Here is a 26,206-nt window from a genome sequence, read left to right on the forward strand (position 1 = left end):
GACCTGGGGAAAGGAGGGAGAGTGAGATAAAGGACTGTCTTAATAGAGTTAATGCTTTTGAACATAAAGTTTTCTGCATCCAGTGAATAAAAGAAATAATGACTTAATTCAGGTACATTTCAAGGTATTTTATCATACCTTGCAAATTAGGAATAGCTTATATTTAGAGCCTCAGGGTTGAAGAATATGTATTTAAAATTGAATAGTGTATCAAAAATAAGAGATTTAGGCTATTTAGTTCCTTCTAGGTTTTGGTGTTAAATCCATTGCTAACCATAAAATTCAATGTCAATAGAAAAACTTGCCCATGAATCACAGTAAATATTATTCTCTGACAGCAGAAAGTGTACAGTCGTAATAAATATTTTTTTCTTGCAGGGGCAAGTGTAAAACCTGAACCAACAGAATCTCCTGCACCTGGTAAGTGTTGTTGCTATTACTATTTGTGCGTGTGTATGTCTGAAAGCATTTTAAAAATTTTACCAATGAGAATGTCTTTTATCTCAGGAAAAATACAGTCAGCTTACCATTTATTTTACAGAATACAAGACAACTGAGGACGGATGGATTATACATGAAGACAAACAATATTACTTCAGCACAGAGAGTGTTCCTATGGAAAAAGGTCGGGAGTTCTGCAAAAGGAATTTTGGAGACCTTGCTGTCATTGAGAGTGAAAGTGAAAGAAAGTACCTCTGGCGATATGTAAGAAAAATCATTAATGCTATGCAATAAATCATCCAAAACAAGTGAGCATGAGCACAAATCCTTTTCATGCTGGTATTCTCCCTACAAGTTTTATGAAAGTAAAATTGCAGTAGCATTAAGCCAGATTAATATGAAGAACAAAATCAAGTCTTTTTAGATTGTTTCATAGCTGAGACGAGGACAATTTTGATTCGGTGTTGTGTATAGAAATAAGCACAGTAAGCATTAAACAGGTCGTTATCTGCTTTTCCTATTCAATGTGGCAGTTACACCACATTACATTTAGCTGCAACTGGTAATGTGCTAAGATAAATCTTAATGCTTACTTTTAATTGATCTGTGGCTTCATTTTAGCAAGAAGCTGTAAAGCAGGTGAGTTAACTAAAAGTAAAGTTTATCAACAGATAAACTCATATGTCTTAAGTAGTGGATCAAAACAGATATTGGCTTACGTGCAGCACTCAGAACATTGACTTTTGATCTTGTCTGCGTACCTGGGATGTAGTCTACCTAGCAGCCTCTTTTTGTTCCTCAAGTTTACCCCTTTGCCTCATTCTCCTTGTGGGGAGAATGTAATTATGCAGGAAGAGCATAGATTATGTCACAAGAAGTTGCCTGTTTATACTGTCTTGAGGCCAACTTCTTTTAATCAGGAATGTGTTTAAAATTCAGATTTCAACTACGTAAAACTTTTCCTGAGCTGGCTGAAGAGTGGCAGTGAGGTGACACAAAGGATATCAGTTTATATCCAAAGTGTAGGAAGGCTTGTCCCTGTCAAGAAGTTTGTCAGATGATGTCCACTGCAGAGACTGTGCAAGACGTGCTGATTTCAGTGACTTTCAACTAAGACTTTGAGAAGTGTGGATAAAGTGACCAAACCTTTTGGCCAATGGTGAAGTTGACTGTGGACTGGCAGCTGTGCGCGGCTTTAACTTAAATGTTGTAGCTAGAGAACGTAGCATTTCCTATCCTCTGTCAGTTAGATGTATATTACTCAATATTAACATAATGGATTCCTGTGATAAAAAGAGGAAATTTATACAATTTTAATCTTTACATCCTAGATCTTGAAAAATGGCAAAGAGGATTCGTATTTCATTGGTTTACAACTAAGTGTTGACCAAAGGACAAGGTAGGTCAACTATAACTGTGGAGCTTGCATCATGCTTTAAAATGAAGAAATCTACTGAGTGGCGCAAAATTAATGAATTGCTGGAACGAAATTGTGGCCTGTCAAAGCAAATGACAATGCTTTTCCTCTGAATTCTGTAGGACTTTCATGCTTAGTGTTTTTTGATTATGAAGGTTGTCACAATGTATTCTGTAGTAAATATACCACAATGTGTCATTATATTTAATCCACTTTTTTAATCCCACTTCTGTTGTTAGGCATTCTCACCCTACTAATACTACTGTTATTCTATGTTTGATTATAGCAGGAAAAAAGCTTGATTTGAGTTTTGCCCTCAGCTGTTGTCTGACTTGTCCATATTCCAATAAAATATAGCTAATATAAGGAGTTTTTAAGAAGTATTTCCGGTTGATACTGATAAATTTTTTTCCTTTGTAGAAGTCCAAGTCCTTTTCAAGTAAATGGAATTTCTCCTTGACACCACTGGAAGCTAGAGTAGATCCATAAACCCTAAAACTTGATATATTCTTTAACAATAGAAAAGCATTAACTTTGTTTTTATAAATTTACATCAGATCTGTTAGATTTGGAAAGTTCTGCTTTACTGTGTCTTTTAAGATTTTGTAGTCTGTGGGCCAAACAAGTTAAGTCAACAGGGCCTAGATTTTTAAAGGACATACCTAGTTTTGAGTCTTAATTTAAACATGATTGTATTCTCAAGTGGTTTAATTGCATGTTAATTTAGCTCCAGATTATCCAGGAGAAATACTGCACGTTTCCTAAGTAGAATTCACCCAAAGCAAGCAGAAAAAATACACCGCAGATTATGTATTTTGAATTTTTATTCAGAAATTCTAGTTTCCTTTATTACATGATTTGTGTTGAAAATATAAATAGATGCCCCAGCTCAAAATAGATAAGATATTTGGTAGGTAAAAACATTCTTTTCCCCCCTTCTTAACTCTTGGGAACAGACTGTAATAAAGGAAAAAATGCAACCTATTTTCTTTTTGTAGAACAAAGGTTGCTGTTGCCATTAATATTATTGCCGTCTGGTTGGACCAGATGATCCTTGAGGTCCCTTCCAACCTGGTATTCTATGATTCTATGATTCATTATAAAGCTTCAGGTGCACTGTGAGGATAAACAGATTTTCTGCAATCTTTTCTGAATGTCAGTATGCACCACCGTATTGATTTTTACATGTCATGTTAATTTAGGCCTGAATTCAGTTCAGTCTAGGTCTTGAAGTGCCTGGATAGATGCCTAGTAGTTCTTGGATCTCCTTATAGTCCACAGTGACAATGAGAACAATGAGGACCCTCCAGATGATAATTACAATGTTAGGTAGGCCAGATCACCTTCCAAAAATGAGGTGTCTCTGCCATTCCGTTGTTTCGTATGGACCCTAAGATGAATATGCTTTTAAGTGAAGTATCTTATGTATGTGCCTGAAGGGCGAACCTGTCACTTGCAGTCCAATAAGAATATGTCTCCTAATAAGGGTTTGCTCCTTGGTTATTATTTTATTTATTGTTTAATCTGCACGGATGTACAACTTTTTCGATGTTTGTATTTTACCTTATGGTAAGGCCCATTGTCACAGGAATTTCCTTGTAGGTGGTTTGTCATGCTGTTTTCCTCTGCATGGGGGAAAAGATCAAACATTTTACCAGTGTTATGAATAAAATCTCATCTCTGTAATAGGCACAGAGAATGTATGACTTGGGGAAATGGTAAGCATCTGGGCTCTCTCATGCTGAAACGATGTCTGGCTTTCACGTTGGCTTGAATGATTATTTCAAGTATTGTCCTAAAGTGTCAGTGTGTTGCTTAAAAGCAGAGTAAACACAACTTCAACACATACCCTACATCTTTAAGTAGAGAAGTTTAGTGCAATTAGCCAAGAGGCTAATTGGTCAAAAAACCTTGTACACCTTAAACTATGAATAGCTATATTAAACATATTGCAAAATTATTTTTTGTGTCATGGAAGCAATTCTATTTGTATGTTAAAGAATTGTTTTGTTGGATTTTTTTTTTCCTAAGTTGGATGGATGGCACTCCAGTGAATTATTTGGCATGGGCACCACATGAACCTAACTTTGCAAATAATGATGAAAACTGTGTAGTTATGTATAAGAATTTAGGTGAGTTTTGTATATTTGTTCCTGAATTTCATTGTTTGTGTCACAACTGTTTTTTTTTTCTTCTGAGGCACCCCTTCCCCCCTTTTTTTTTGTTCTTTTGCGACATGTTATAGAAGTAGATCATGGTATTATATTCAGGACTTAATAATTTTGTACTATTGTATTTACCTTAAGCCTAGCATGGGAAAGCTCTGATAAAGGTCTTTGGTTGTGATTGCTATGCAATTGTTTTATATTTTTTATTAAAATTGGTCTAATGTGCCACTATAACATTGATATTTCTAGTACCTGGTTCTACACTGCTTTTAACATTCGGTAATTACAGTGTGTATGAAGCGACATGTTTATCCTAGATGCTGATATAGAATGGCAGTAAACTGAGAGACTCTGAGGATTTAATCTTATCTTTCAAATAAAAGCACTTTGTGTAAGAATGAGTGAAATTGATTTGCATTTAAGCAGCTCTGGATGTGGTGTCATACATTTCCCTGTTTGTCTTACATTCAGGATTTTGGAATGATATAAACTGTGGTTATCCAAATCCCTACATATGTGAAAGGCACAACAGTTCCATTAATTCAACTGTTCCTCCAACAACATTTTCAACTCCAAGAGGATGTCATCCAACTTGGCTTTCCTTTCGTAATAAGGTACCGTAACAAATACAGCGTATGTTGGATGTTTGGCAAAACATTAAATAGAAAACAAAGGAATTATCTAATAGTATTGTTTCTTATTAAAGTAAAATATTATAATTTTTTTTGCAGAGAGCTGGTTGATGCCTGCATGCTTTTCTTTGTTTGCCCATTCACTGCTTTGCAGGAAGGGTGCTTTTTAGATGCTTCTACTGTGTACTCAGTTGCAGTTGACGAAAGTCATTCTGTAGTCATCTCTGCAAACCTCTTGAGATGAATTTCCTAAAGAGTTTAGACAGAGTTTGTGAAGTATTGATGCTTTGATCTTGATGGTTTTTAACCAAACCATAATCCTTTTGTGGTACTGAATACATTTTGTCTTCTTTAACTTTACTAACATGGTTTGCTTTGTAAAGTCAAATAAATAAACATGCAAACTAATATCAGTCATGCATAACTTATCACTGTTAGCTGACTGTCTATAAAAAGTCAGGTTTTACTCATTTTCTAGAAATTTCAGATCAAATCTAGGATGTGTCTTGTTGAGCAAAACACTTTCTTGAGACAGTCAATTTTATATAGAACAAAGACCAGCATAAAAAGCTCATTTTAAGCTGAATGTGTTTTTTTCAGATAAATGCATTATTTTACTACCTTTTCTCCATCCTGCTTTGCTTAAAGCAGTGGTTTTCAATCTGTGAGGGATATTGGAGTAAAGATAATATATAGAGAATTTGTTCATGTTTTAGTGTTACAAAATATTTGGATCTACAGAAGATGAACGTGTCACTTGGCATGCTGCACGAACAGCTTGCATGAATTTAGGAGGAAACCTGGCCACTATCCCTAATGAACAAGTGCAAGGTACTGTTTATAGTTTTGTAGCGTTAGATGAGATGGCATTTAATCGTTACAGGATGGCTGTTGTATTTGTGTGAATATGGACAGGATTTGAATAATGACTGCACATCTGATTTGTGTTCCAAAACATATAATTTTTTAAAATTTACAATTAAGTTTTCACCTAAATCTACCAAATTTTAGTGTTGGCTTGGATATATGTACACACATTTATATTGTCCTGGCAGCCAAAGCAGAGCTTTTTCTGCTTCCACATGATGCCAGCTGGACCCAGCAAGTTCCATTCCAAATGATGTAGTTTCACTAGGTGGCATTAACTCGCTGCATGGCTTTCCTATTAACTCAAGCAGAACATCTTTAGGATCAGAACTTGCTGTTTCTGGGCAGCTTGGGGCAGAGGTTTGCCTGCTCATACACCTACCCACAGCTCACCACATAGATTTATCATTCTTTTCATTCGAGTACCTTATTTTAATGAACATAAGAGCTGCATCCCTGACTGGGGGAGATGACATGAAATTAGTACTACTTATGTTTTCCACATGTGAAGAGATGAAGAATCAAACTTTCACCTTTCAAACATAGTTAAATTCTTATGCAACATAATTTCTGCAGTACAGATTTCAGGTGGTTCATGCACAGGGCTTGAATTCTAAGTAGAAGAGAAATGAGCAGTAAAGCTGTTAGCACAAAACTATTGTTATTGCTGGCAATGCAGGCATAAAGGCTTGAGTTCCTGTTACAGTTTCTGGTAGGACAGCAATGCTAACATTTGGTGAAGAAATCTACAGGTTTCATTTCTAGAAGTGTAAGTTGCATTCATTTTGAAAGACTAAAGGAAAGTGAATGGTTGATAGAGCAGACAGAAATTCATCTATTGTTTGCAGAGAAAAGTAAGCTCATAACAATGACTGTAGCAGTTGGCAAAAGCCATCATGTGTTCATTTTATCAAAGTGTTTGATATATTGTGGATTAGTGGGTTGTTGAATGCCTGCTGACCTAACCTGTTCTATTTTTGAGATAGCCGCGCTGCATAAGACACACAAGCACCTTCATGGACTGTGCAAAGCTGTGGTAATTGATTTGCTTGTGATGCGTAGTTCTGTTGAGACTCATTTTAAGCAGGTCGCTTGTGCATTCTGCTCCCTGCTAAGACAGTGCAGGCTATTGCCCAGGTGTTCCAGGGAGAGAGGAAACACTCTTGCGGTTCTGTAACAGCACCACTTGTACAGATGCAGATGCACAAGTGGTAGGTGCTCAGTGGCGCTGTCTGATGCCATTGCGGGGTAACCAGTCTGGGGGGATTATCAAAAATGTATGTGCTCTACACAGCTGTGTATTTCTAAGTCAGTTCTGGGACTAGGGTTCAAAAATGTCCTGAGACATTATAAAAAGCATTTCTGTCATGTTTTTGGGATTCATCCAAGAATCAGGTTAGATACTTAGCTGAAGTATTTTGCCCAAAGCCACAGTTATATATCTGGTTCCCCGTTCATTAAACTCAAAAGTCACCTCCTTTTCATCTTACCTGCTTGCATTGTCAACAATGAAGTGTTCTGTATTACAGAAGGAATATTTAATGTCACCAATCTCAGTGAGGCCAGACATTTCAATTGTCCTTCACTAAAAGTATTTCTCTTTTTCTTTGCCTTTTTTTACTCTAGCTTTTCTCACCTTCCATATGAAAGATTTTGTTACTGATACATGGATTGGATTAAATGATATAAATCACGAACTGAGGTTCCTCTGGACAGATGGAACAGGAGTTTACTTTACAAACTGGGCCAAAGGCTTCCCATCAGGACGTATGGATTTATACTCATATGATAGCCAGGTAAATAGCAATCACAAATTTTTCACTGAAATTTGGTTTTTAGATTGCATTTATGCATTTTGGGGGGATTTGAGATGTGTTACTTCTTGGCTTATTACTTTCATACTTTTTTACATGTCAAATATAAATCCAAATAGAGTGAATGATTTTGAGCCCTTGTCAGTTGCTGTATTAGCTGGTGACAGGCTCTGTGAAGTGCTCGTACAAAGACTGATTTCAGATTTCAGTTCTCTGTGTCCATGAAGGCTACACTGCTGCTGTGTTCCCCCTGCATTCTCTCATAGGCTCTGGTAAAGAGGACAGTGGGATTCCTGCCTAGTGGCATTTGCCCCAAAAGCACACTGAATGAGCACATCCTCCTAGTCCTCTGACCACATTAGTGCCTGAACTTACCAAGTTTCTCAGTTGGCATGGAGCGTGCAAGGGGCACTTACAAACAGTCCCCTCAAACAACCATGTCTTACATAGCAGCAAATTCTGTCAGTCACATTTGCGGAAAGGACATGCTTCTATAAAAAGACAGCCATTCAGTTTTTACGAAGAAAAAAAAAAAAAGAAAATCACTTCCCTGTTTCTCTGTCACACAAACTGATCTGATAGGTCATTCAGTTCCTCTCTCTGATCTTAAGTGTTTAGATAGTTCTGTGCTGTGGAACTACAGCACATTATACTACTAGCTCTATTTCTCTTCAATGCCATTTTTCATGTAGAAATCTAATTTTTACGTATAATGTCCTTTTTTCTGTTTTTGAGAGTAGCACTTCTGAGCTTCTTATCTCCAATAGAAGGAGAAAATTTGGAAGAATTCGAAGTTCGAAAGCGTGTTTAAAATGTTACTTCTGGGAGGAAAAATATATATTTTTCTCTTTTTATGCATAGTAGGATTTCTATGAAGTCTTTTGTGAAAACTAATAAAGTCCCTATTTTATAAATTTCATATGTATTTCTAAGTTTACTTCACCTTAGCAAAAAAAATAAGTTATGATAGTTAATACAAAATACCATGCAACTGTTCAGTTTGAAAGATTTAAATCTTAATGCATTTTGCTCACAAATGAAGTGTTTTTCTGTGCATGTCCTCCTGGACAGCAGAACCAAATAAGTAAATAGAATAAAATAAATATGGATGCTTCATTGCATAAAACTGTTTGTACACATTCAGCCTTTTGCATTCATCGCTGTTTGTTCAATATATGCTAACGTAGGTCCTAGCTATCGTGTCCATGTCAGAGAAGTTGAAATGTCACTGCAAGGGTGGTACTGACAGATGAACGGCTGCTTTTGGGCAGGAGCAGTTCTGATTTTGTTGTGTGTACTATTACAGCTTGCAACAATAAATTTGAAGAGACTGATATGTCAGAAATGTTGCATTGCCCATTGAGGATCCAGTTGTTTTTTTTCTGGGGCAAAATTAACCTGTCTTTTCTACAATCGTTGATTTTACTTCTCTTTAAATTGTCTGTGGCTTTCCTTCTATCCATGTTGTATGCCTGGAGGTCTGAGAATACTAGAATTTCTCTGGTCTGCTTATCCACCCCGATGTTGTGCAAGAGAGAGCAACATTAAGAAATTTGTGAAGTGCAAGAGGAACAGAACCTCCACGTCATAAAACTTATGCTGTTAAATGTTACAAGGATACAAGAGTAAAACTACAGCACTGCTTGTGTCTGAAGATGTAAAAGGGGGACAAAAGTTTTGTATTTGCTTCTTCTAGCTATTTGTAACTGATTTTCTATCTTTTTGCCTCAAGGCTGACTGTGTTGTCATGAGAAACAGTCCTGTTAAGGAAGCAGGGAAGTGGGCCGATGAGAGTTGTGATAACAACAGAGGATATATATGCCAGATTAATGCAGGTACTTGTCTTTTTAGTTAAAACGCAATCAAACCTTGTGGGCTTTCAGGGAATTGTTTGGGTGTATGGATTTCAACATCATTTCACTTCCAATAAAGATACATCCACAAATTGTTTTTCAGGCAGGAACACAAGGGTCATATATGTCAGAGGTCCAATTAGAGTCACTACTCTCTCAGCTGACCCTTCCCAGTAACTGCCATGTTACTGCCTTCCTGCGCTGAAATTTGTATCTGCACCTTTGTGTTTAGTATGACCCTTGACATGATATTTGTGCCATGATTTTGTCTGTCATTTTCTGAACACGTTGTCTTTCAAAACATGTTCTAGGAAATACTGACTATTACATGTAGCATGAACTGACTGGAGTGTGACTGTAACTCACCCGCACTGAACTTGAGCTAATTCACCTCCAAAAAGGAAATTAAAAAGCAGTGAAAATCTGGATTTAAATACCTGATTCATTTTTAAGGACCGGTCTTTGTGGAGTTTTCCTTTTCTCTGGCAAAAATAATCCCTGGAAAACAACACAGTCCCTGCAAAGCATTTCTTTTGTTGAAAAAGTATTGTATTAAAGAAATCGTGACCTAATCTAATCCTAATTCATTTCAGTAATACTATTCTGGAGGATTATATAGAGTTCTCCTTTACTCCCTGTCAGAGGTTGCTTTAAGGAGCTCTTTTGCTTTCTACAGCTTTGTAATTGATTTTTACTACTGATCCTGGCTTAAAGAATAGCATATCTAACCCATGCTGATCAAAAGTCAGGGAATGTGAAATCAAGAAAAAAAGGCTTTTTGTTTAATTCTATTTGCAGCCACAGCGAAACCATACTCCCCTTCTGAACAAGTGTGTGAGTCTTTTTTCATCCTTTATTTTACAGATGCTGAGTTTCTGCCTTCTACAAGTTCATCTCCATCCAGCATTATCCGTTATGGTAACAGTAGTTATTTGTTCATCCATACCAAAATGAACTGGGAGGATGCACGAAAAAACTGCAGGCGTGATCAATTTGACCTTTCCAGTGTCTTAGACCCCTACAGTCATTCGTTCCTGTGGCTAAAGATGTTAAAGTATGGGGTGCCTACGTGGATTGGTCTTAACAGTAATGTGGTAAGAATGTCAAACTAATTGAACATGATGCTGCTTCTCTTCTGGAGAAATCAGGAACTGAAAAGTCTTATTAGCTCTCTTTACTTCAGCATAATTATTTATATCTTGGTCCTAAATACTTTTATGTGCTGTAAGATTTACAGGTAGGGATCCATCCAGTTCCATTACTCTGATTAAATGGTATATATTACACGTTTTTCATGCTTTTTCTGTGATATTACACTCTATGCGCTTCCAAACAAGATATTTTAGGCTAGCATCTTGAAATATATCTTTGAATATGGTGTATTTGAGATAAAATCCGCATATCTTAAGATGTACAGTGCAAAGCATTTATTCTAAATATCAATACCTAATTTTCAGAAATAGAATAAGGTGCTGTTGCTATGACTTTTTCAACGTTTTTGAGCATAGGCAGCCAAATAACTAATTAGTTTACCTAATTTAATTTCATTTGTCTCTCCTTTCCCGGTTCTTTGATGCTTTGATACTTTCTGGATGTTAAAATGCACCACCCTTTCTTCTTGGCACAGACACTTGTCCTGCATTCACTCCATTTGGTTCAAAGTTCAAAAATAATTCAGTGTTACTTATTCTGCATTTCCTTTTCCTGGAAAGCTTTTGTTGCAATGCTGTATTTCTCAATGAACAGCTGCTTGTCACAACATAAATTTAAAAGTTTGAGCCATTTGTGTTATGATTTCTAAAAAAAAATACTCTAGCACAAGATGCTGCATAGACAGACATTTGACTGACAAAGAAATGGTTAATGCTTAGAGTTTAATCATTCCTGTTGATTTGTTTTGTTCTTAGACCAATGGGCGTTATGAGTGGATTGATAACTGGAGAATGAAGTATACTAAATGGGCTGAAGGGGAGCCAAAGCAGAAAATAGGCTGTGTCTATCTAGATGTTGCTGGAGCCTGGAAGACAGGATCCTGCAATGAAAGTTACTTCTCTGTTTGCAAAAAATCTGATGGTAAGAACATGATTCTAACCATTGTAATTACAATTATTATCTCTTTAGAGTTCATTGTGCTGGGTGGTCTGCTGATGTATACTTAGATGCTGGGTTTTATTTCAAGAGGTAAATAGGTGAAATCATTACAATTTACTTGGGTTGAATGGGACTGCTTTAAAATGAGGACCAACACGTATTAAGAAAGAGCTAGTGTGACTGTGAATAGCCATCACTTTACATTAATAATGTTAGATATATTTTGCAAAGCTTAGACTTGTGTTCCTCTGCTATTTATTCTGATATTGTGTAAACACTCAAGACCAAAAACCTCAAAAATCAAAAGGTAATGAATGTTAGGTAGTAGTCACATGGCTGTGTTGTTGAAGGGGGAAGAGCTGAATGACTAAGCCATAAGGTGTCACAAGGAATGTTTACCTATAACAACTTTCCAGGTTTTCCTTTTATAACTGAATAACAAACTACAGGTGGAATAGAAATGTTTAAGGATACTTCTTCAGGCCACCTTCTCTTATGTTTTTGACCCGAAACTCCTGTTACTATCATCTGATAATGCCTCCTGCATTCCATGATACTAGGTCACAACCTGTATGACCAAGTTCATATGGGCCTAATTCAGCAAAGCAGTCAAGTGGGAAAATACGTTTGTGAGTAAAGAGTTGAGCTGAACTTAAGAATGTGTTAAAAGATAAAAGCATGCTTGGATTCTCTGCTAAATTAGATTTCTTGAGACTACAGGTGCAGTACTTTTTGTTCATAGATTTAGGACTTTCTCCCATTACTGTGTTGTAATAAGCAGTATAGACTACCAAGATTAGATTTTTTTAAAGATCTGAGTGAATTTTCCAACATTTGGTTAGAATAATCTATTAATGATAGAAGAATGTATAAGAAGCTGTTTCTTTACATTTTGTGCTTTCTTTTTTATATATATATATTTTTTTTAAACAGTTCAAGCTCCCACTGAGCCCCCTCAGCTTCCAGGAAAGTGCCCTGAATCAGAAGGACACAAGTCTTGGATCCCTTTTCGAGGTCATTGCTACTACATTGAATCTTCATCTACAAGAAACTGGGCCCAGGCTTCATTAGAATGTCTTCGACTAGGTAAGTATCCTCCTTAATCAAAGAGCACATCTTTCTGACTTGCTTTTCCTCTCTGTGGAAAGCTGAACACGCGCTATGTATTTTTGTGATTTCAAGGATAATCCAAGTGTTGGACAAGGCAGTTGCATCCAATTATTGCCTTAATTTGTGAAGAGATGGAAAATAGTTGTCTACCAGTGGCACACACTGTCTTTCATGTGTGTGGGACCAGGCATTAGAGGAGCTGTGTGGCCTGGAGTGGAGTTTCCAAAAGTGGAAACTTTGTTCTTTGACCCTGCTAGGAGGTACTCAGCCTTATCCACAGCAGTCACTATATCTTATTTTAGTGGCATTTTACATCTTTTGTATTCCTGACCTAATTTGCCCCTTTCTTATTGCAGTTTTATGCCACTGGAATGAAAGTTACAGCTCTCTAGGCTGGGTAATATATCAGTAAACTAGGGTTGTTGTGTTGTTTCATTATTGCAACTTCCTTCTCTGGGAAGCTGATGTAAGGTTCATTATGCTGAACTTCATATGTCTATAGGATTGGTGGCAATGTGACTTAGGTGTCTAACCTCTCATTAGAGTTTGCAGAGATCTTGTTCATGCTGTCAGTGGAACTGAATACAGATTCATCTTCACTGGAAGTTTGTATAGATATTTGATCAGGTGAAATGCACCCTAAATGCCACTGACTGGGTCAGTTAGGTCTCCACTGATAAACCTACCAGTGAAACCCATGTCAAATATAGACACCTACATCTGGGTAAGAAGAATCTCACTCTTTCTCTTGGTACTCAGATTCATTCCTGGGTTCTCATGTAGTAGTATGTTGCCAGCTCTAGTTTGAGAAACTGGTATTTTTGAGGGAAGGTTTTTGATATATGTTCTTCAAGTCTTCCTATATTTTTGATGGAAGGTTCAAGTTTTGATATATGTTCTTCAAGTCTTCCTATATTCTCCACGTCAACATTTGTATAACATTTGAATTAAGATACTTGCTAATATACTTTTAAATATAGAAAAGTTTCCATAATACAACACTTGCTGTAGCTCAGTCTTTAAGACTATGACAATTGTTAATGTGTGACCCATTTCCATAGTCTTTTAAGTTCTTCTGTTGATGTGGCAGATGCTGAGTCTTTGAAAGCTGCAATCTATGTTCTTAGTTGTGCATAGCCAAAAGGACCTTGACAGTTGTGCACATAGCAGCTGTTATTTGTTATCTGCAGCTCTCTGCCTTAAGTTGAATGATTATGATTTTGAATAAGCTTGTGCGAGAAACTAAATAACATTTCTTTTCTTTGGAGGACTGAGTTTCTGAAACAGACTTTCAGTAAGAAGAGTGGGGCAAATAAATGAAAGTATTTTAACGTGGAGTTTGAGAGGAATTGAATGATGATGTTGCATGTGATAGCAGGTGCCTCTGCTCACTGGCTCAGGTTGTCCACAGCTGTCCCACATCTTTGTTATTGGAATCTGCAGTTACATCAGAATTGCCTTTTTTCTGTTGAACTAAGATTCCTGAAAAAAAGCACTGACCATTTGTTTCAGCGTGTGTGGTAAAAGGCTGGCATTATGTGGAATTTAAAATTTGAATGCTTAAGACTTTGCGTCACTGACATCCCCTTCTCTTAAAACCCTTAATCTTTCATGGTAATTTTTAGGGCAGGCTGAATCCAACAGCCCAGCAGAGACTCTACGCTTGCAAGTTCAACCAGTGACAAGGCTGAGAATGTGTTCCCTGTAGGCGCACATGCACATATGCAACACATCTATAGATATATTCATGGCTGGCCACACAGATCAACACAGGCAGGCACACAACACAATCTGCACCAACACCCTTATTGTATTCCCCTCTCAAGTAGATTGTGATAAAGGTCTGTTAGTGGGAATATATACAGAAATACAACATGGATCCCTCCAGCAGCTAGGCTCAGAAACTCTGTTTGTCCAGTAGCTGGCCCGTGGATCTCAGTGTCCTCAGTTGCTGGGACCTGGAAATATGAGCCGCTACGGCCACCAGCCTGGCTCCTGTTGCTGGTACAGACCCCATCCCTGCCACACACATGCATTGGTCCCTCCAGTAGTCAATCCCCACGGTCTCAGCTGTAGAGACACACAGGGGCACACACACATACAGAGCTAGCTGGAACTCCCCTGGTCCCCCAGTAGCCATTCCCTCCTTGATCTTACCCCTAGAGATGCACGCACACCAGGGTGTCTCATCCTTAGAGACCTGCAGCTCTTATGGTCCCTCCAGCAGCTGGCTGGAACTCCCCTGGTCCCTCTGATAGCCAGCTCAGCTTGTGGTCTCACCCTTGGTGACACATACCTGGCTCGCCTACTTGCTCTCTAGGCTGCCTTGATACTCCCTACTGATCATGCACTCACTTGTGTGTCTGCACTTGCTCCAGTTGCTGGCATCATGGACACAAGGGTGTCTGACTCATGGTCCCACTCCAGTTGCTGGTGCTTAGACCCCCATGCCCACACATGCCCACAGAGCGAAGAGTCTTTCACCCATGAAAATAGTTAGAAATAGAGTTTAATAAGAAGGTGGGACTGTCTGCCCAGATCATGCACAGGGTGTGGCCAGACAACCGTACTAACCAGCAAACTATTTACAAGACCAGTCTTTTTATCCCCTTATCCCTCTATTTTCCCATGCTTGTTCCTCCCAGATTGCCAAGGTCCATCCCTTTCCCTGCCTTTGGTTTCTCTCCCGAACATCTCATAATAAGTCTTGTGCAATCTTGAAATGCTCTTCTGTATCCCATCATGTGTCCCATACTCCTAGACGGTAGCTCGCCTCAGTCTGAAAGATACTCTGACATTGACTTCAGTCTTGATGGGTTTCATGCCTGGACACCGGGGCTGAGGCTGTCCTGCGACAGCCCTAGGAGGGACCTAAGCAGGATGTCCCATCCTCTGAGTCCATAATTTGGGTTCTTCGCCTGCCATTGTGCCCCTTTCTCCTCTGGGCTTGTGGAGATTGACCTTTGATGGGCTGATGGGTCCTGTGGTGGACCTGGGAGTAACCAGGGAAGGGGTTCTCCATCTCCATTGTCTTTCTGTGCTCCCTTGTGGATGTGCAGTGAAGCTTTTTATCTCACAACCTAACAGTAACCAAACATCTGATACCATGCAGCAAAAGAGGAACAATTAGAAAAACAGAGACTACAGTGAAAAAAGAGGAACGTTCCATGTTCTCTTATATTCTGTTGTCCCTGCTTGCACTCTGGGTTTTGTTTGCAGTTGGACATTTTCCAATTATATCTTACCCATAGTAGAATTCTGAACCATAGTAGAATTTATCGGTAGCTCAGCAGTGACTCAAATGGCTTTTATATTTTTATTCTTTGTGACTGTGCCTTCCTTACCTGGGAAAAAATACCTTCAAAAATTCAACAGCCAAATCAAAACAGTCAAGTGCCAAACACAGCTATGACTCCATACCTGTTGACTGGATTCCTGCCCCTAACTGAAGAGAACTGAAGGTACACTTTTGCTGGTGTTTAATGGCACTACATACAAAGTTGTGTACCTCATTGTGTCTGCTGGCTCCATGCTGTAACTTCTTGACTTTGCTAGAGCATCATACAGAACGAATCATTATGGCAGAATGCCTAGTGTTTTATGTGGATGACTTACAGGGTACTGCACTAACTGGGCAACATATGACCTGGATGATCTTTCTTTCTCTGATGGCTACAAAGAGAATGTAGGAAAATAAACAAGACCTGGTTAAAGAGTTACACTAAGCACTGTGCTTCAGAAAGCCAGCAAAGTCTGTGATATATGTGAACTATACAAAGACTCAGCAAACATTTTATCATTAATATGCAAAGTTATATGGTGTACAGACTGAAGCTATACATACTTTTTATTAAAAACTTTTAATTTTGTCTGGACCGTTTTTTGTTTTTTAAATAGTAACACATCGGTAGAAGTTTATGCTCGATACCATATTGCCCTGTTGTATTTTGCCTATAGTTGTTCAGTTATGTTGCTGTTTCCCAGTGGATGAGGAAACAAACAAAATGCTTGTGTAGTGTCATGGAAAGGGTAAGAAACACATCAGCAGCAATGCCAGACTCCTTCATAAGACATTACCTAAAAATTAGTTTCTGTTTTGAACATCAAACTCTGTTTGGAATTTGGCACAGAGAATCAGTGGCAAAAATAAGACTGACATTGGCCAGGACAATGAGAATACTTTCCACTGTGAAACTTATGTCTCTAAGAAATATTTTTTTTTTCCTCTGTGTCTTCCAGGTGCCTCTTTGGTATCAGTTGAAGATTCAGCTGAAGCCAGCTTTCTGGCATACACCATTGAACCACTTGAAGGGAAAACATCAACTTTTTGGACAGGAATGTACAGAAATGTGGATGGTAATTTCATTACTTTTGACATCTTTTTGTTTGGTGAATAATTGTCACAAGCTGTTTGACATGGGTGTTGAAAATGTCACATTATACTTCTGTAATACATACAAGGTGAAATTAGAAAAGGTAATATATTATCATCATAGGGGAAGCTGGTCAATTGTAATCAAGCAATAACCAGTAATATATAAAAGAAAGACCAGGCACAGAAGGGTGATCTTAAAGCAAGAAAAGTAATTCACAACAAAGTAAGGCACAAAGTTGCATCTACAGACTGGACCATGTAGGGAGTTGAGCAAAGTCTGAAATGTGGAGAAGCCCTGGATTGATTGCTTATCATTGAGATACTCCGATCTTTGAGCTAGAGAATAATGTGGCTAACATCACTTCTAGTCTTTGGAATTGCCATCCTGGAATGGCCAGCACCCATCTTTAGTTACAGCTGGCCCTCAGAACAGCTTCACTTTGAAGCTGGAATTGTTTCTGTCTTTGGAATTGTGTATCACAAGTTTTTCTGTTTTCTGTCTCACTCTAAGGAACATGAGGTAAGAGAGAACAGACAACAGGCTGCTTTAATTAAATCTTAAACTTGCTGATTATTGCTTTCCATTAATACAGTTAGTATTCAATTAATATGTATTTCTGTCTTTATGGTAGACCTAAAAGTTACTTTAGTCTTGTGCTGTTCAAACTAAAAGCTCCAGTATAACACTGTCAGAGGCAGGACTGCAGAATAGTTCAGGTGACTTGGGGTGCGGTTTTTTGACAACTGCCTGCTCAATCACTTCAGTGGCAAATCAGTTGCTGAGAAGACAAGTATTCAATTACCTTACTTGAATCTTAACCAGGAAAAGGGAAAGTTTTCAGTTGAGGAGGAAAGAATTTGAAGAAAGTAGTGATCTATAAGCGTAACACATAAAGAAAAGCTGAGGTTTACTCATGTAGTTAATTGACACATGAAATGTTTTTTAAAGTGGTTCTAGAGCTGGTGCAGAGCAAGATAGTTCTTTCAGTGATCATAGACACAAGAGCTGCTTCAGCAAGTACGTGTCACTGTATTACTACATAGTGATTACGGTGATTTCAGCATAACTACATAACTAAATTTCATATCTTTGGAAAAGCGGTTGTATCCAGATGCCATGCCCTGACACAAAGGGTGGCAGGTATTTAGAAAAAGGGCAAAATATGAAGAATCTTATAAGAAAACAAAACACAGCTTTCATGCTGAGTCTAAGAATTTGCTTGTTTGAGTACAGCTTGAGTCACAAGGGGCACATTTATTCTAAATAAAAAACACTATTAAAAGAAAGAAAGAAAAAAAGGAACAGGAAGGAAGAGACAGAAAGTCCCAGCATAGTTGAACAACAGTGATCACAAGATTTTTGAAAGAAATCTTTAAAAGGGAAAATCATGTTTGTAAAGTCAGTGGGAACGAGCAGAAACTGAAAAACAAATGGAAGAAAATTGAACTTAGAAAGACTTTAGTCAGGGCTTTGAAGAGAGTAATACAAAACCTCCATACAAATGACTGAGATAAAGGGCATTCTGTTGAAGAGAATTTATCTTTTGACATCAGTAATTTCTATAAACTGAGTAAGTAATTGACACTGTACCACTGCAATAAATTGTGGGAGATAATTCTTTAAACTTTCTTGCCTTTGTAATATTATAAGCCAGATTGGCCTGCCGTTTTCTAAAAATTGATGTTGTATCATTTGCATAAAAACTGAAGGGCAACATGTTGTGTCAGACCAAAAATCTAAATAGTCTAGTGGCCTGTCTCCAAGAGTAGCCACAAGTAGATTTCTCAGGAAGGCAACAAATGTGGAGCAGGTGTCAAGATGGAAATGAATACTCTCTTGTTTATCCATATTCAATGTTTTTCCAACTAGGAGAATGGCTGTGGCTAGACAACACTGCAGTGAATTTTGTCAACTGGAATGTAGGAGAACCTTCCCCTCAACAAAATGAGCACTGTGTTGAAATGTACGCAAACTCTGGGTATTGGAATAACATCTACTGCTCTTCCTACAAAGGCTATGTTTGTAAAAAGCCAAAAAGTAAGTGCTACATTTATGAATTTGTTTTACATGTGCTAGTATTAGTGGGTGTCTGTTACACACAGTGCATTTTAGCTGGGTGTTTTGAGGTCCTATAAATGCCAAGGGATGCATATTTACATGCCAACAAAAAGAGAAAACAACTCTTGTTGTAGAAGTGCTGACCAGTGCTCAAGTCCCTTCAGAATTGTTTTAAAAAGATAGTGTTCCTATCTTAAGTGTACCTAGTGTATACACCTAACAAGTTTTCCTGTTCTGTTTCAATAATTCTTGAGTAATCACAAAGTTAGTCCTTAGGGTATCCCCTCTGCTCAGCCTGGGGAATACCCTTTGCTTATTTTCCTCTGGAAGTCTCATACACATGCATTTTCAGAGTATGAAGTAGTGTTTCTGTGATTTGAGTATTTATGAATTGTGAATTAATGAACAGTTTTGAACCTTTTGTCTCTGTGTTTTACTGTTTTGAGACTGTGGATGAATGAAAAGCAAAGGAAATAACAGAGTGGAAATGTGCTAAACTGGAAGTATCCTGAAATAACTGAATGTGCAAATTTGACCGTAAGGGCATCTAGTGCATATGTGTTCCTAAAAGTCATCCTAATAATTTCTTCCAGCATGTATTGCAATGTCAAAATCTCTTACTAATGTTTACTGAGAAGAGTGAAGTACGTGTAGTAGCTGAAATGTGCCCACTTCCTCTATAAGACTGGAAATGAGAGAAATTCTGCTATCCTTTCTATAAATTTGCTCTCATGCAAAATTATTCTTACTTACTCAGATGCTTGTAATGATGACTATCTTCTACAGGAAATACTGCAGAACTGTCATACATAAGCATCCAGTCAGTGTCTACTTAACTGTCTTTTTAAATTGTGATTGACAAACAAAAAGGCACTTTATTTTCATTCTCTGTCCAGAATAGTTATAGATGTAGGTAACAAGTGTTAAAATCAGTGGCCACCCTTCCTTTCCGACCATTCAGCTCACCTGTTTGTGCTGGTACTGGCATTCACCTGTTTTGATACTGAGCTATTTCAAGGCCTGAAGCAGATGAAAGCTGGTTACTTTGTTTTTAGGATTAGCTTCAGCCAGTCTAGTCTCCTGAGCTGGAATGCCATGGAGTCAGCCGAATGCCAGTGCCAGTGCAAGGACTATACAGTTGCTCACTCAGAAACAGGACACAATTGAGTCTTACACTGTCGTAGAAATGCAGCTTGGCTCAGTGCAGTTTTGCAAAGCAGTGACAATGCTCCGTTTCCAGAATTTAAAAAAAATGTATTAAATAGCTATAGGCTATTGGGGTGTTAGAAGCATGATTTTGCTTAGTTGCACATGCTATGGCTTGTTATGTTTGTTGTTTTCTGAAGAGGCTGCAAACACAAACCTGTCACTGAAGTCTTCCCATAGAATAGATGCTATTTTCTGTTCAATTTTTTGAGGTATTTTTTTACCGTAGTAATTTGAAATTGTGTAGTGGGTCTGTTCCATAAATTATCTCACTTTTTTTCTGAAGGAGGTACTCTAAAGAGCTGTTCAGCAGTTCAACGGGTTCTAGTTCATTGTCCTACCAATAGTGACTAGGTATATTATGTTCATGTCATCTCACTCTCACTTTTCAGGAACAGCAGATTCATATTGCTAAATGCACTGGTTGTTTAACTGCTTGTAGGTAGGTTTAGCATGTGGGCATCTCATACCAAAACCCAACAGTGATGTCCATAATATGCATGACCAGTACTATACCAAACATGGGCAGTCAACACTTTTTGATGAGGAACAAGGAAAAAGTGCCTAGGTTATTATATTCCAAAAATTTTCCAGTCAAGTGAAGAAATGCAGACAGAAGATTATTTTCCAAATTTGCATAATGTAATTTATTTCATCCTATTCCTTGTTACATTTCTGAGACTGTACTTTTGGACATAAGGTGGCATTATCTTCACAGAATCACAGAATGGTTGAGGTTGGAAGGGACTTCTGAAGGTCATCTGGTCCAACACCCTGCTCAAGCAGGGCCACCTAGAGCTAGTTGTGCATGACTGTGTCCAGATGGCATTTGAGTATCTCCAAGGATGGAGACTCTACAACCTCTTTGGGCAACCTGTGCCAGTGCTCAATCACCCTCACAGTGAAAAAGTGTTTCCTGATGTTCAAAGGCAACGTCCTGTGTTTCTCTTTGTTCCCATTGCCTCTGGTCCTGTCACTGGGCACCGCTGAGAAGAGCCTGGCTTCGTCATCTTCACACCCTCCTTTCAGATATTTGTATACATGGATAAGTTCCCCCCTGAACCTTCTCTTCAAGTCTAAACAGTTCCAGCTCTCTCAGCCTTTCCTCATGTAAGCGATGTTCCAGTCCCTTCATCGTTTTAGTGGCCCTTCATTGGAGTCTCTCCAGTAGCTCTCTCTCTCTCTTGTACTGGGGAGCCCAGAACTGGACATGACATGCAATACCTCCAGCAAGCACTTCAAAAGTTTGCAAGTATAGAAAGCTCCCAGTTTCCCTGTTTTCCGTAGATTTGCACGCTGGTATAGTGTAGACAAGTAACAACTTGCTTTTCACTCTAAACAGCATTAATAGACACTTTTGTCGATAGAACTCTTGGAAACATTCAAATAATCATGTCTGGTTTTACTTTGAAGAGCTAGATAGATATAAGGTAGTATTTGGCTCCTCTAGACGTAAAACTAGCTGGGCTAACAGACACCCCAGCAGAGTTCTGGAAAATCTTTGGAAGTTGGGGTTGTTGGATTATTAATTAAATCAAGCAATGTAAGTGGGGAGATTGGTAGAACAATTTGACTTCCTGGGCTCACCTTTTTCAGAATGAAACATGTTGCATTGATTCAAGATTTAGGCAAATTATGGATCTTCATCTTAAATGATGCCCCCGTTTTCCCAGCAAGCCAAATGTTGTGGTCCATATACTACATTTTAAATGAGCTACAAACATTTTAGTTTGGATGTGATATGTGCTAAGACACTTCAGAGTTGATGAGTGATTTCAATTGTCTGTGTAGGTAGGCCATTAAGTCTCTTGGCAGACCAAATTTATTACACTTGCTATGTTTATATACGATAACAAATACTGCAAGGATTTGTAATTATGTTGAGGATTATGTTTGATCAACTCTGTCCTGAAGATGCTGTGTAGATTTGCTTTTGGCTTTACATGGTGTCAGGAACTGTCTCCATGGAGCTCTTTGATATTTCTTTTCTGCTAGTGTATGTAAATACCTACATATGAGACCAGAATACAATAGACCATTGTGCTATGCCTTTTGATAGCTGTATATAGCTTTGTATGGATTAAACCCAAGTGTTTTCAGTGTTTAGTGGTATGTATTATCATATATTTCTCTGAATATGATTTTCAGTATGTTCCAAATACAGAAATAAATAATGAATAATATAGAAATAAAGAATAGAATATTATAATAACATAATTATTTTTCAATTTTTCCAAATGCCAGCAACTGAAATGCCACCAGCAGCTGAAAATCTACCAGCTGAAATGCCTACCAAGGGTAAGAACATTGTCTTTCAAGTACAAAGAAACTAGTCCCATGTAAGATCATAAACAGACCAAATGATATTCAATATTATATCTCTTACATTTTCTGATATACCCAAGTACCAGATCTGTTTCCTAGAAGCATGTTATTTCCCAGTAGAATACAATATACTCTATTCAGTGTCCAAAGGCAGATTTGAAAAAAACAGTAATTTGTGATATAGCATGCAACATCAGCGTTTTAAAATAAGTTAATTTTATGTTGCTACCTTTGTCTCTCATTATTTTGAAAAAAAAAAAAAAAGGGAACACTTCAGCTTAAAACATTGTGCTTTCTAAAGAAACTGTTTCCAGTAATCAGTTAAAGAATACGTTGCATCCTCTTGATTTCTTTGTATTTGTTTTCAGCAATGACAAAGGACGAGAAGGCTGCTACTCTGAACCATGGTAAAACAGGAGTTGTAGTTATTGTTGTCATCCTCATCCTAGTTGGAAGTGGCCTTGCAGGCTATTTCTTCTACAAAAGAAGGAAGAATCGCTTGTCAACAAATGACAGCTTTGAGAACAATTTGTATTTTAATAGTGATGCAGTTCCTGGAACTAGTGACACAAAGGATCTTGTGACCAACATAGAACAGAATGAACACGCGACACTGTAGTGTAATAAAATGAAATGTAATGTAATATGTAATGTAAAATGTAATGTAATAAAATAAGATGTGCCTTGTTTTAATAAAATTATGCAATTAGAATTAAGCCAAAGCTACTTTCTCATGTGCAAATACTGTAGTAGCCAGTTTCAGTGTGTGCGTAGTGTTATATACAGCAGTTACTTTATTTTGTAACCATTGTATAACGTGTAAGGTTTCCGATCTCACAATTTGATGACCCACACTCACCAGTGTGAGTCTTAAGAAAAGAGGTAATATTGACTAATTATTAAATGGAACAATAGAAATGGATGCAATAAAGGAAGTAAAATGTAGATAGATCCACTTGAGAAGGCTCCCAAGAGCTGAAGTTTCTGCACCAGATTTATTTCAAACCATGCTAATGCAGAGATTCTCCAAGCTACTCAGCAAACATCTCTCTCATTCTACCATCTTTCAAAGTATTCCTAGGGACTCAACTGCAGGGGTAGTTGCTCTGTATTTAGGCACATCCTCTTTGAATCATGTGGGGAAAAAACCCTTTTGTGATATAATTTCAGTTCTAGGATTTAATCAGGTAGAATCTGGGGGCAGACCTCTGGAAGGGAAAAGTGTGGTTAGTGTTAACTGCCAGTCTTCTGGCTGAACACAAGTGGGTTTTTCTGGGAGAGGTAATGAAGGTCATGGCAAAGCTTCCTTCTTATCAGGACAACAGTGACTGAGGAGAGGGAGGAACATGACCTATACATGTTCTGAAGGTCTATAGGAGCACTGGGTAGCTGTTAGGGTGATCGCATGTTGGTACTGCTCTCCTGTGGCCTCTCAGTAAGTAGCATAGGTTTGTGGGGTGTGTGCTGGAAGTCAGGAACGATTTAGCTTTGCCAATGTATTAGTTACTACTGATTTTATTTCCTTTCTAAAATGGCTAGGTCTGTTACTGTTCATGGAAATCTCAGATTCCCCAACGTGGAGTTTATATCCCTAATTTTTGAAAATCTTGTAAAATGTAAATCATGCATGATTCCTCACTTGCATATAAAGGTTTGCAAGGTTTTGTTTTGTGGTTTCACATTTTGTTCTGTGAAATAAACAGTAACTAGCTTTGATTTTTTTTAAATAATTTTTTATTTTATAGTCTTGTCTATATAAGACTCTGTAACAGGGTAAACTTAAAAAAGAGACGATACAATGTGGAGACATTCCATCCAAAGCTGTGATCAAGTAGTATATTGACCATATTTTCCTGGATCTGTCTAGGTATTGTCTGCCTAAAACCAAGGCAAAAATGTCAGCCGAGTGATTCAGTAAAAATCTTGAATTACATACGCATGTAGGTAAGATGGGGAAATTCGTGCTGGAACTCCTCTGGCTCTGCTTCCCTTCTCCCAGTTATTTCCTTGCCTCTGTTCCTGTTGCTGTTTCCGTTTTTAATACCCAGTTGTTTGAGCACGTCTTTTCAAGTGGTTCTTGAAGTGGTTCTTCGTGCCACCTGATGTGGCTTATGTGCCAGAAACCTCCTGACTGACTGATTAATGATGTGTAGGATGACATCATCTCAGTTACGTGAAGCAGCGGTGCCGGCTAGACGGGTGTGCGAAAGGGAGAGTGAAAGGTGGGGAAGTCCTGACTGGCACCAGCCTCACTGCACGGGCTGGGGGGCAAACAACACACAGGGGCACTCTCTGCCCACGGGAAGTTCAGTCCTGCTCTGGGGCCCTGCGCAATCTTAAGTGATTCTGCCAGATAACATTCCATCACGTGTATATGCAAATCTATGGCGGGAAAGAAAATAAAGATTGAGGGGACGTCTCATTTCTGGTGCTTTGTCGTACTTATAAGGCACGTCTCTACGGCTGAAGAGTGTAGGGGTTTAACACCAGCTGGCAACTAAGCACCACGCAGCTGCTCGCTCACTCCCCCCTGGTGGGGTGGGGGAGAGAATCAGAAGAGTAAAAGTGAGAAAACTCATGAGATAAAGACAGTTTAATAGGTAAAGCAAAAGCCGCGCACCTAAGAAAAGCAGAGCAAGGAATTCATTCACTGCTTCCCATCGGCAGGAGGTGTTCAGCCATGCCCAGGAAAGCAGGGCTCCAGCACGCATAACTGCTACTTGGGAAGACCAATGCCATCACTCCAAATATCCGCCCTTCCTTCTTCTTCCCCAGCTTTCTGTGCTGAACATGGCGTCATATGTGATGGAATATCCCTTTGGCCAGTTTGGATCAGCTGTCCTGGCTGTGTCCCCTCCCAGCCTGCTGGTTGCCCCCTGCCTTCTCATTAGCAGGCCAGTATGGGAAGCTGAAAAGTCCTTGGGTGCTTAACAACAACTAAAATACTAGTGTGTTATCAACATTATTTTCATCCTAAATCCAAACCACAGCACTATACCAGCTGCTAGTAAGAAAATTAACTCCATCCCAGCTGGAAATGAGTGTCAGGGAGAGAGCCCGGCTACTGCAGCCTGGATAGTCCTGAACTCATTCACCCATTTATACTGCCTGAAATCCAGTGTCATCTTTGAGTTGAAGAGAATTAAAAATGCCGCGTTAGTTAATAGCTGGCAGTAGGTGTAGCCACTTTGGTGAAACGCTGTGTCTGTTCCGCTCTCATGTCCGAACGGGTACAGAAAAAACAGAGGAGGTTCCAAATCAGCTCTGCTTTGAAGATGGCTGTATTTGGCCTGCTAATTTGATAGAAAACGTGAGTGACTTGAAAGATTTTCGGAGGAGGAGGAATTTTAAGCTGCGTGGTTTACTGTCCCTCTTAGTGCAATACAATGGAATTGAAGCAAATTTCCTATTAAAAAAAGCAAACATGGAAGCAGTGGCATTTACAGCACAGGAAATCATTGTAGTTCCATGTAGTAAGCTGAAGATGAGCACTGATAATTTATACACAAACTGTAATAGGAATTTTTGAATGGAATATAGAGAAATGAACAAGCTTGAACACCTTAAACAATAACTAATTAATATAAGATTAAATGGAAGGCTTTTACCTAGGGATTTGTAATTATAAAAAAAGAGGATTCTTTGTGTGTGTATGGGCTGGTGGGTTTTTTTTTGTTTGAGTTTGGTTAATTTGTTTGTGTTTTTTATTTCTTTTTTTCACCCAGCTAGTACCTTTCAGTGGTGGCAACCCACTTATCAGACTGAATACAGAGTCCGGTCCCAGGCTTTCATTCCTTTGGTCACACTTGTGACAACACTGATCATACAATTTGAAGAAAAATAGAAAG

The 26,206-nt window shown here is 38.4% G+C and overlaps 1 protein-coding gene across 1 annotated transcript in view; it reads left to right on the plus strand.

The window, feature by feature from the left end:
* LOC104288330 (macrophage mannose receptor 1-like) overlaps positions 1–23,061 on the plus strand; it is a 60,458-nt gene extending 37,397 nt beyond the window's left edge. The window contains exons 15-29 of the mRNA XM_009887120.1: positions 379–420; positions 542–705; positions 1,773–1,840; positions 3,890–3,990; positions 4,498–4,640; positions 5,375–5,489; positions 7,152–7,321; positions 9,072–9,174; positions 10,057–10,286; positions 11,100–11,265; positions 12,217–12,369; positions 16,633–16,749; positions 18,639–18,806; positions 22,278–22,331; positions 22,727–23,061. Coding sequence (XP_009885422.1) covers positions 379–420; positions 542–705; positions 1,773–1,840; positions 3,890–3,990; positions 4,498–4,640; positions 5,375–5,489; positions 7,152–7,321; positions 9,072–9,174; positions 10,057–10,286; positions 11,100–11,265; positions 12,217–12,369; positions 16,633–16,749; positions 18,639–18,806; positions 22,278–22,331; positions 22,727–22,977 — 2,045 coding nt within the window. The 3' untranslated portion in view covers positions 22,978–23,061. The remainder of the gene's footprint in view (positions 1–378; positions 421–541; positions 706–1,772; positions 1,841–3,889; positions 3,991–4,497; positions 4,641–5,374; positions 5,490–7,151; positions 7,322–9,071; positions 9,175–10,056; positions 10,287–11,099; positions 11,266–12,216; positions 12,370–16,632; positions 16,750–18,638; positions 18,807–22,277; positions 22,332–22,726) is intronic.
* The last annotated feature ends 3,145 nt before the right edge of the window (positions 23,062–26,206 follow it).

The sequence above is a fragment of the Charadrius vociferus genome, unplaced genomic scaffold (assembly GCF_000708025.1).
Source record: "Charadrius vociferus isolate BGI_N301 unplaced genomic scaffold, ASM70802v2 scaffold126, whole genome shotgun sequence".
In the NCBI taxonomy this organism is placed as follows: Eukaryota; Metazoa; Chordata; class Aves; order Charadriiformes; family Charadriidae; genus Charadrius; species Charadrius vociferus.